Here is an 11,888-nt window from a genome sequence, read left to right on the forward strand (position 1 = left end):
AGTTTCATTAAGGGTAGACTTCAATTAGAACATAATTGTTATGAATTTTTCTGCAGCTTTCTTCATCCTTAAAGCCCCACTCCAATGAAAACTGTTGTTTTTACCAGGTTGTCGTGGCATTTCTCTCATGAAAGAGGACACATAAAGAAAATTAAAATTGAATTTCTATTGAGAGTATTTACTAGTTTGTTCAATTTATTGTTAACCAGGAGCAGACAAAAATGCAGTTGGAAAAAGCACATAGCTGTGTAGTAGACGCTACAATCAGCAGGCCTCAAGCTCCCTGCTCCACTCCATTCCCATGCATCCACTTAAAGACAAATAAATCTATATACTTCTTTATTGGCCTCATCTGTGCTGGCATCTGGATCAAAAAACTCCATAATTAAAAGACCTATGGAAATGCTTTAAAAATAGATTTTAAAAAAAGAGGATTGGAGTGGAAATCTAATATATTGAATTCTTAAGTTCTGGCTGCACTGACTCACTTTGAGTTTTTTTATTTTGTTTCCAACAGGTGTGTACCTCAACTGGAGTCACACACCATATTGCAAACATTGGCTAATAAAACATTTAATGACCCTGCACAGATCCTGCAACTGTGAGAGTTGTAACAAAGCTAAGCAGGTGTTTGAAGAGACTTTGCGCTTTTACACGTCATTTCTTTCAGTGAGTAATTTTACAGCCCACCGGTGAAAGATCAGAGTTTCTGTCATAAAAGGTCAAAACCACTTTTTTATTATAAAAATGTCAAAAGGAATTTTTTTATGGTATGACTGATTGAAGAACAAACTTATAAAACTACATTATAAATGATCAGTTCTTACTGGTGAATATGTTTTAATGATATATGACATCATTTTATTAAAGTAGGACACAGAGAACCACAACAGAATCCAGCCTATACACTGTACACTGCAAGGTTAAGTAGGTTTTGTGCAAAAAAATGCTGCATTATAGAGAGAAGAAGGAGAAAAACATTTCTGACATCTTTAGACACACTCATACATAATCACACAAGACTAAGAATAAATAGACTTTTTCAATAAAAGTGTAAAAACAAACAAAAGGCACCAAAATATCTGAACTTTGGGAACACTTTGGCAATAGCAGACTGGAAGAACAGTTGTTATCTCTTTTGTTTTTCTACTAAAACTCAAGGCAGACTTTTTCCTATCATGCATGTCATATTGCACGTGTCCCTCTCCTGGCTGCAGTGGTGAATGGCAGCTTTGTCCTCAATGCCCCGGGCGTACAGTCTCACCAACTGGCCATGAATTCTGACAAAGAAACACAAGCAAATTTATATTTTCAAAACAGTGTGCTTTTTTCAACCTTAAATCAAGAAAATATGTAAATACATGGCTAACAAAAAATGCATGTTTTATTTGAAGCAAGCTGAAAAATGATGGCAAAGATTTAAAACAATATGAATATAATTTAAAAAAAATGCTTTGGTTCAAGAATCAATATTTTTACAGTATTTTAATTGTTTGAATAAATTCAAATTTTTGAAATTAGAATGTATTAAAAGCTAAAAAGAAGGTCTTTTTGAAAATTGTACCAAAAGAAAAGAAAAAAAAAACAGAATTACAACCACAGCTAAAGGTTATTTGTGATGGTAAATTCCTCATGCTCACATGTTTCTATACTGTATAACTAATAGATCTGCATAATTTTGCACAAAATAGGAAACACAAAACATCAGAGAAGCTTTATCTTTTGATACACTTAATTTTAGAACAGATTCAAATTCCTTGTAAAATAATTGAAAAAAACAAAGCAAAAGAAAAAGTTCAAAACTTTTTGAAGAGCCTCCAAGTGCCAAAATACATGTATTATACATCTGTGAAACAAATATGTCAACAATTAACTCACATATGGTTCTCAGCATTTGAAATAGAGCATAATTTAAAGGACCTATATCATGAATATTCAACTTTTTTGAGCTTTCAAGTGTATTATCTTGTTAATTCCTCACAAAAAACAACCCCAAAACGGTACTTTGCTTCATTCATCTCAGACTATTCCTCTAAAATCTTGCTCTCTGAGCACCAGCCCCTCCCAATCCCGAGAATGACTGGGTCCCCCACCTACATACATATGGACGTGGGGGCCAGCCCCTTCCAAGAAGAATCTGCGCTTCAACATCTACTTTCTCTGCAGAGCTAGCGATGAGTGGCAAAATGCTTTTATTTAATATGCACAATTTGACATCCATCTTTGCAAAAGTTGTTTGTTTTCATGGGCCAAACGCATACAGAGGCCGGCTCTAGATTGACATTATGAAATGGACGGCACCCAAAGAAGCGAAAGGCGGAGCCTCAGAGATCGAGGCGTCTAATACAATTCCATTATTTGCGTACAAAGAAAAGAAAATTTAGTTTTTGTTCATCAACTCAGCTATTTTTGGTGATTTTTTATTCACACATTTTTAAAAGCGAGTCCCAAATTGTCGTTTTTATTTTAAGCAAGTTTAATCTTTTTTGTAAATCTCTTAAAAAATAAAGAATGCCAACATACTTTAAATTGTTTGTCAGTTTACCTGGTTATGTGATTTTTTTCTTACTCTTTAAATTATGGATACTCTAAGTTGAAAAGTTAGAATTTTTTACTTTTTTATTTATATATATTTTTATTTTTATGTTGTTAATTTGGTTTATGTCATAGTTGTTTTCCTTTTCTTCTTCTCTTTTACTAATGCTTAAGTTGAATTAATTTTGTCTCTACATGTTTACATATACATGGCTTGTTTTTTAATGTCTAATTTGTCAAAAAATAAAAAGATTGAGGCGTCTCACTTCTAAGTGGGCAAATGAGCTTGCGAGAATAACTAATATTTCATTAAAAAAATCCTTTTTTTAGTGTGCCAAAGAAAATATATTATCATATACCAGAAAATTGGTATAGTTTACTCTGAAAGCCTTCAAATACCATAATATTGGCTGTTTAATACATTTATAAAAAGTTGTAATGAATATGTCTCATTTAGGGTTATGGGCAGGTCTAAGTGGGAGAAAATGTTGAAAACTTTAAAATTTTAATCTGGCATCTAGAAATCTTAAATATAATGGAATAGAAAGCAGTCTGTTCTGTTGTTTCTTACTTGCAGGAGATATCAGTAAAAGGCAGGATTTCTCCATCGCAGTTCCACACTGACACAGCAGAGGGTTTCTTGCAGCAAAGGCACCACGTGAAGGGGGTCACTGTTTTCTCCACGCTCGTCGTCACCGTTCCTGTGGCTTTCTCTGCCAAGTGCTGCTGAGATCCGTTTCTGCTTCCACTCCTCACATGTCCTCCCGCTTCTATGTCTGTCTCAGCACTCAGCCCTCTGATTTCTTCCTCTTTTGTGTCACCTGCCATACAGAAACGAACCGCTTTCACACGATGGACCTCCACAAATGGCAGGTCAAACTGGAAAAAAACAAAAAAGCAGGATTATGATCCAAGCACAAGTTCTTCCCTTCCTTTATGCCTCAGGAAAATCTCATACCTGGTCCTCTGTGCTCGTGTGTCTGTAGAGAAACTTGAGGAAGCTCAGAGGGTTAGTGTCCCACACCAGAACGAGGTCTCCAGTTCCGTCTGCCAGGTGTGCAGACGGAGACAAGCCCAGGGGGCTCCTGGCACATGAGCTGGACATGCAGGTGAGAGACACACACTTGAACCTGCCCTCCACAGTCACCCACTCACCTGAAACACAAAGGGAGGGACTTCATTCTATGATTTAAAAAAATGAAAAAAAATGACTTTTTAAATGTTCCTATTTGTTATAGTAATGGTATTTGCAATAGTAATAGTAGCTTTAGCATAAGATCTAACAAAATACCACATTTTCCCAAGAAGATTGTTTAGATTTGAACATGGTCTTGTCAAATAATATTGCATATTGGATATTTTGTAGTTAAATCAATTATCAGAGGTAACCTATAGAAGCACTTGGGTACAAGCCAAAAGAATCAGCTATAAATTAAACATGACGGTTGATAAAGTCTGTGGTGTTACCTTCTAAGTCATTATGGAAATGTCCAGAGTAGGAGCTGTAAAGGGAGCCTGAGTCAGACGAATTAGGGAAAAGTCTTTCTGTGCTTCTGGAGCAGACGCTGCACCTAAATAAAAATACACAGATTTACATTTAGCTTTCCTTAAATAGAGTTTGTGGCCCACTCCAATCATCTTTTGATTTATTTTCGAAGTGTTCCCAGTGGTCTTTTAATTATGAAAAGGCTTTAGCCAAAATAAAAAAAAACTATTATTTTATAGGACATAGTTTAAACAGAGCGACAGCAGTTCATTAGAAATTCATCTCTCAGTTGTGGACGGGACTATTGGCAGTAAGCCTGCTTCCACTTCCCATCATCGCTCAATTTACACGCTCTCCCGCTAGATTATAGTGCCTAACATACTCAAACTAACCTTACCGGTGCAACAAAAATGGCAATCATTATTGGTGCTATCTAGCTGCACACTTTCAACCAGATGCGAGGTCGGACGAGGAAATACATGGAACTATTTGTCTACAAGCGGATAAATCTGCTGATTTTAGCTTCTATGTCACACCTTCAAGCTTTTTCCAACAGCATTTTTTCCATCTGCTCCTGCTCCATCCCGATTTGAATTAAGAAAGACTCAGAAACACAATGTTAAACTGAATTTTCTTTCAATATATGCCCTCCATTCTGCTAAAAATGTCACTTAAACATGTTAAAAACACAAATTTCCTCTGAGTTTCTGCTTATGAGTCTTAGATTCTCTGAGATGCTCCTGGAGGTATCTTAAGAGTGAATCTGAATTGCACTACCTTGAGTTATCATCATAAGGACCATGTGAGCACTTTCACTACTTCTAATTAAAGTGGTTTCTGGTTACAGCTAGTCATCCTCATTCTCAGATAACATCAGTCAGGACTCTTACTGAGGGTGAAACTAGCATCCGTTAACTAAAAAATGCAACACACTGTCATTATGCATGAGCCTTCTCTTTTCTTGATAATGAAATTGAAGGAATTCATTATTTGTTTTTTTACTGAGACAGTATGCACTGTCTAAAGATTCAATTCACATGGAGGATAAGAGGTAATAACATAATTACAGGACAAACAGTGAGGATTTTGGGTATAACTCCACAAAAAAAAAGATATATATATTTTTTAAGTCTAAAAACTGAGCATTGCTAAAACAGCCACTGATTTTAAATCAAATGCATTATTAATGTCCTTATTTGAATGTGTTTTACCCTGACAGGCAGCGTGTGTTGTCTCTCGGGCTGGACAGTAGCGGGTCTGCTGGTAAATACTGAACTGTGCCGGTGTAACTTCTGTTGCTCAAGTACACCATTGACCCTAAAAAAAGAAGAAAAGCTGGTTGAAAAGATATTTCAAAATTACGTTTTATTTGTCTGTTCATTCCAGACCAGAATAGTCGTATCTGAGTGGTCCCATCCAGCGGTGTTTTTCACTCTCGACCAGTACATCCCCATAGAAGCCATAGCCAAGGAGAGACACTGAGTAGCGCACCAAAGCAAAGCCGTGATGGACTGAACACACATCCAAAGGTTGAGAGTCACCTGCAAGGTATTATGGGAAGTCCAGTGAATTCAAACAAAAGAAGTGTTTCATAAAATGGTCAGAATCCTCTCTCACCAATGATGATGTGTAAAGCTGATGTAACAGGGTCGATCACTCCCACCGTGGCGTAACACACGCAGTCTGTGGAGCCTACACGAGGAGCATAGATTGCATGAGAACGTGCGTGCCAGATCTCTAAATCAAACACCACCAGATCATAAATACTTAACATCAGTGACCTGCAGGGATGATACCAATGTGAAGCGGGCAAGGCTGCAAAGTGACACCAGGATCGTTTTCGCAAGTGCCAGCCTCTTGCTGAGTCCGCCCGATCGCGCCATGAAGCACTTCGCTGAACATGCCGTCGCCTCCCACACACACCACACTGTTCAAATCAAACACCAGACCTTTAGTTTATGAGAGCGCCTCTTCTGATGGTCTCTTTTTAATCCAGAATGCTTAAAGTGCCTACCCATCGAAGCCTGTCAGGTCTTTCTTCAGGAGGTGGTCTCGGGCTTGGTTTGCCCGCTCAGTCACTGAAAGCACACGGAAAAGCTGGTTGATAGTCAATCAACGTGCAGTTTTAACCATTTGTCCATCTGGAGTTTGTTTGAGAAAGCTTTACCTATTACATGTGAGCTGATGCCAGCCAGCTCAAACAGGGGAGCCACAAGAGAATGGAAGATCTGCCTTGCTTGCTTCTTTCCTCCAAACGGGTTGATGAACACCAAGAGTCTATGTGGACGTAAAGGAGCTGGAGGGGGCATTTATATTCAAATGAGTAACACCTTTACGTCACACCTACAGGCTTTTTCAAACTGTTAAATAAAGAAATACTCTGAAATGCAATTTTAAGCTTTATTTTCTGTATACATGTCCTCCATCATGAGAAAAATGCTACAAGAACATGTTAAAAACTCTCAATACCACATTTTCTTAAAAGTGATTGATGGTCATATTAACTGTGTTTCGGATGACATTCTAGTGTGTACAATCACTCAAACATACTGTGAGTTTTGACGGCTATCCTGAGGTTTTTGATCCACTGGTCTCTGAGAACTCGACTGGGGCAGCTGAACTGGGTCCGGCCCAGTCTCCATAGCAACCCACAGGATCCAGTAGAGCTGCTGCGCTTCACGTAGAAAACTGGAACAAAAAAGAGAACGCAGTCATGCTGTAAATACAGAATGTTGTCCAGTGAGGAGGTTTTATATCATGTTTACTATTTAATCATAATCTCTTCACAGCTCTCACCAGTGAAATCTTTGTCTGTGTCCTCAACAGTCTTGTGGGGCAGTACCTCCACCTTGCCCTCTTCTACTCCAACCACCTCGGCCACAGGTACTGAAACTTTGACAACAGCAGAAACTTTAGAACTGGGGTGTCAAAACTTTTTGCGAAGAGGCCCAGATTTGATCAGGTGAATACTTGAGAGGGCCAACCATTCGGCTTGCCTTGTCTGAACCTTGAGGCTCCGGAGCCTCTAACCCTCCATTGTGGCTCCTTGGCTTTGAGAAAAAAATGCAATTAATTTGAATAAATAATAGGTTTGCAGTTTTAGCTAATGAGTGTCATTTTCTAAACTGCAAAGTTGGACTTTGCAGCTCGAGTTTTAGCCAGTAAGAAACTGGTCCAAATGGCCCTTTAAGCATCAAAGGTTGCAGGCCCCTGCCTTGGAACATTAAATGCAAATGGAAATGTTATTGCAATTGAATAAGTTTAACTTGTTCATACTTTTTTTAAACCAAAATTACTGTTAATCCCATATCTAAAGACCATGTGCCAATATTTCCCAGTTAGCTTGGCATTGTTCGCCTGTGTCGTCTTGAAGTTGAACTTTAATTTTGTCATGCTTTTTGTTTGAAGACAATAAAATATTGTATTGTATTCTATTCTTTTTTTTCTATTATATTCTATTCTATTCTTTGAAAACAGTAACAGATGTTTTACTGAAAAATTCTGCACTTTCTCCTTGTTCTAAAAGTGGTGGCCTTCACTATAAACTTATAATTATTATTTTTAGGTTTATGATCAGAATTTTCCAAATAAGCTAGAAAGTGTCACAAAATGGCCACGTGGTAGCTTTGCTGAAGGTCTAAAATGTCTTATAACTTAATTTAGTCAATCTCTATGAAGAAATGGTTCACACCAGGGGCAGAGCTAGAACATTTTCTATGGGGGGGCTAGATTATTGCAAATGAAAGGATCAAAAAAGTATTTCTAACCATTTGATTATTGACATTATTTTTTGTTTCATTGAAAATTATTTTTGTAAATCTTTAAAAAAGTTTGTATTGAGGATTTCTTGAACTTTGTCAATAATGAGAGTAATTATGACTTAAATATTGGGAGATGGGGGCGCAAAGCTTTTTGTTGCCCCGTTGTAGAACTGCCCTGATATATGCTATGATACACACATTTTTTTGGATAGTGTTGGGGGCCACATTTTACTAATTTCATGACATGAGCCTGCGGGTCAGTAATAATTGAAACTTTTGTCCCAGGGGCCAGACTTTGGACATGCCTGCTTTAGAATATTGAATTACAACATGTTTAAAACCCCTGAAACTTAGGCAAAACTTAAAAAAAATGTAAATATTTTTATTTTTCATCAAGGATTATAGAACAGATCAATTCAGTGGCATCAATAAAATGTAGCCTATTTTATTTCATTAGAGCATACGTAAAGCTGCCATATAGATATTTATACTATGAAAAATTTAACTATATAGCAAAAAAATGTTGGAATAATTACCTTGACATTGAAAACGACTCATGTTGGCTACAGATTGTAAAAGTGCTTTTTGTTTCTTGCCAGTGTAATTACAGGACAAACCCACAGACCCGCGTGCTGTGTTTTGCAGCCTGTGTTGCCAGTAAACTTTTGTCTCTGATTCTTGTTAAACTTGTTCTGCACGTTTTCCGCAGTTGTTTTCAATAAAAGCTCCTTACAGAAGCTTTAATATCATGTTTGCACCTAAAGTCACTTGAAGGTTGAGAGAAAACGACAGACGGGCGGGCGGGTGTTATTCCAGGTGCGCGCTCACCTGTGCTCTTGTCCCGACTTCTCTTATCCACTTCGGTCCATTTGAAGTGCCAGCCGGTGAGGACAGCCGCGCATCTCCTGTTTTCCACCCACAAACTCGACTCCAGACGCAAGTCAGTCTCCATCTGCACGAACGCCTTCATGAAAGCTCTGCAGCAGCTTCTCGATCACATTCTGGCTTCTCGTGAATGGAGATTAATCCACAGGTCGTTGAATGAAAAAACGTATCATTTCTTGCAGACAGGTGAACATTGTTGAATTTCTCTAAATAGCTCTACTTTATGACTTTAGAGTATAGTGAAAATGCTGTTGACACCGCCAAAGCCAGGGTGTTGCTCTAAAAATACCTGTCCTCCTCTCCACTCCCTCTGTGTGACACCTGCCTAATTTGCATAGGACACCGCTGATTGGATGGAAGATTTCCCAGTTGATTTAGGATCTTCTACCTGTTATTACTGTATGGAAAAAAACAGAGACGTTCTCTCTTAATTAGTCACTGGTGATGCTTCTTACCACAAACACACAGGAGAGAAACTGGTTTGAAAACAAGAAGATGCTGTTCTTCATTGCTGCATGTTAATTACCATGTATACTGATTCCTGATAGATTATGTCATTGGGCTCTAGTAAATGACATTTAGGGAATTTAAACAACTCAAATACACATTTTAAAGACTAAAATATTATTTTAAAGAGATAAAAATTGTGTTTTTGGAATTTTTAACATGTTCTTGTGCCATTTTCTTCAAGATGGAGGACATATATATAAACAAAACTAGGAGTATTTGTTATATTCAATCAGATGAAAATGTTGGAAAATGCTTGTGTGACATAGATGCTACTACGGCAAGCCGCAAGCTCCTTGCTCTGCTCCATTTGGATACATTCACTTGCAGTAAAATAAATCCATGTACATCTTTGAAATTACATTTTGGGTCAATCAAAATAACGTGAGACAACAGATCCAACATCAGCAAAAAAAAAAGCTATTGTGCTACTGAAATTAATGTGGAAGCAAACAACAATTATGACAATTTTAGATGCCACAACTTAAAAAATAACAGCTTAAAATAAAACCTAACTAAAATACCCCTACTTTTCATTTCCTGCAGCCTTGCAACAGTGCTGTTGTCAATCATATTTGGTATTTAGCTAAATGACCTCAGTTCTTTTGCAGACAAACGAACGGTCCATTTCGTTCATCTCACCGTGACTCACACACAGCATTTAAACCCAGGAGTTTTCTTTAATGTGCTCCAGACAGCGTATTCTTGAACTTGAAATGATAAAAAACAGATGTGCAAATTTTTTTTTTTGCTGAATTTATGCTGAAAGTTTTAGGGATCTGTTTTTTGGCGCTCCTGTTTTTACTTATGGTAGTGAAAGTCCATCCAAGTTATTTTTGAATCATATATTTATTTTTTTACTCCTAGTGTTGGTGTTTGCTGAACACAGTATATTGTTTTGTTTAGCTGTCTGTCTGAAAACATTATTGCTCTGGTATAATAAAAGAACGATAAGGCCAACAAAAATAAATGAAGTTTTTTTTAGTTAAGCTGAGTCATGGATCTAAAATTACAATTCAGTTTAAAACTCTTAAAACTGTTTAACTTTTAAAGTGAAATTCCAAGTATTATTCGAAGAGTAGATGAACTTTGTGTCTCTCTTTTTCAAAGACTTGAAATGTAGAGTTCTTCCCTGCACAAAGTTTAGAGAAAAATAAAAATATTAGCAAGGGACACAACATGAAACCTTTTTTATTTGAGTATATTACTTTATTTTCATCATCTAATATAAAATTAAAACAAAGAAAAAGTGAATTGTTTACAGACTATTATTTCTCTTTTGGAGTATTAGACAATTATCTGATTAATTTAGTCAAACTGGAAAATATGAATTTATTATTTTATAATATTATTTTTTTTAGTGTGAAAAACACATTGGAGGACCTACATATTCACACCAAGAAAAGTTAAAACGTCAGAAATGGTCCATGAAGTTTGTTAAACACTTAGCAAAATATAAAGTTGTTGGAAACATTTTGACAGAAATATCAGTCCTTCAAAGTAAAATAAAAGTGCTTTCTGCTTTGTGTATAAAGTAGTAATTAAAAACAGCCAGAAGCTGAACACAGTATAGAGCACAGTAGTCATTTAATCAGAAAAATGTCTGGGAGTTGTGTATACACAACAATGATGTGAGACTGTCATCAGTTTTTTTAGACACAACACTAGGTCAGATCCAACTCCAAGTTATGCAATTTGACTAAAGCAAAAATAAATGAATAAAATGTCAAAAGCAGACTGAACTGTACACATCACAGTAAAGTTCAAGGTAAAACAGTATGGGTTTATCATAAACCAAAAAAGCCAGCAGGTGTTGTTTTACTTTGATTCATTTTTATTATTTACTTTTGCCTCTCATGAAACCCGCCTCAGGGATGTGGTCTGATGGTTTTGTAGAGGTCACATGCAGTTGTCTTTACTTCCTGTACAGTTATGCATGCTTAACACTGAGACCCTTCTACATGTTTTCTTTTGCCACTGCAATGCAGTCTGCTATCCCACACACATAGAGATTAACGTTTGCTGGACAGTTTCCCCTTTGTCCCTGATAAAATTCTATTCTTATTTTTAATTAATTTTAATTATATAATTTTTTTTGTTTTGCTTTTGTTGCTGGATAACCTCTCTATTTGACAAATCTACATCCATTCCAAATTAAATTCAAACTATGTCTTTTTTCAGCAACATGCTTAATCATAATTTAATGCCAATGCAACTATGTTTGAATATATAGGAGCTCCAAAGTGATGGAGCTCCCACACTACTAAAAAAAGCAAATATTAATGTCTAATTTGGTATGCATTCAAGTATCAACTTATTTTGAGTACACAAGATTGTACTTTTGGTCATCATGTTCACGCAAATTACCGAATAATGTTCTGGGTGCATAATAATAGAAATTGTAAATTAATTGGTGCATTTGTGTGGCACCAAATGGGTAGACTAAGAAGGATGTTAATGTAAAATGTAGATGTTTAATTTAATGTATTCATAAATCATATTTAAAATTGGCTTGTAATATAACTATCTACAGACCTTGAGTTCTACAACATTTTGGAGGTTGTGCTGAAATAAAATATGCATTGATAAAGAAAAAAAGGAAACAAATTAAAAATGTATTTAAATGTAACAAACTGAATAACATTAATTATTTTCTAATGGTTGTGCCAACTCCAATGCCTTTTATCTTTTAAAATAAAACTTCACAAGCGGCG

General features: G+C 36.3%; 1 protein-coding gene across 2 annotated transcripts; it reads right to left on the reverse strand.

Annotated features, from left to right (window-relative positions):
• Positions 1–807: 807 nt before the first annotated feature.
• On the reverse strand, positions 808–9,176 carry zgc:158263 (ceramide kinase family protein). Of its 2 annotated transcripts, none has more exons than XM_024292821.2 (13): positions 8,611–9,176; positions 6,818–6,913; positions 6,572–6,709; positions 6,189–6,317; positions 6,036–6,099; positions 5,803–5,948; positions 5,639–5,713; positions 5,410–5,532; positions 5,233–5,338; positions 4,003–4,106; positions 3,494–3,690; positions 3,107–3,414; positions 808–1,280 (listed from the first exon to the last, which is right to left on the reverse strand). In XM_024292821.2, the coding sequence occupies exons 1-13, from the start codon at positions 8,750–8,752 to the stop codon at positions 1,157–1,159; spliced, it is 1,752 nt and encodes a 583-aa protein (XP_024148589.1). In that variant the 5' UTR covers positions 8,753–9,176; the 3' UTR covers positions 808–1,156. The 2 variants fall into 2 exon arrangements, with proteins under 2 accessions (XP_024148589.1, XP_024148588.1); XM_024292820.2 differs by having other exon boundaries at positions 809–1,280; positions 5,410–5,562.
• Between the last annotated feature and the right edge of the window lie 2,712 nt (positions 9,177–11,888).

The sequence above is a fragment of the Oryzias melastigma genome, linkage group LG7 (assembly GCF_002922805.2).
Source record: "Oryzias melastigma strain HK-1 linkage group LG7, ASM292280v2, whole genome shotgun sequence".
NCBI lineage: Eukaryota > Metazoa > Chordata > Actinopteri > Beloniformes > Adrianichthyidae > Oryzias > Oryzias melastigma.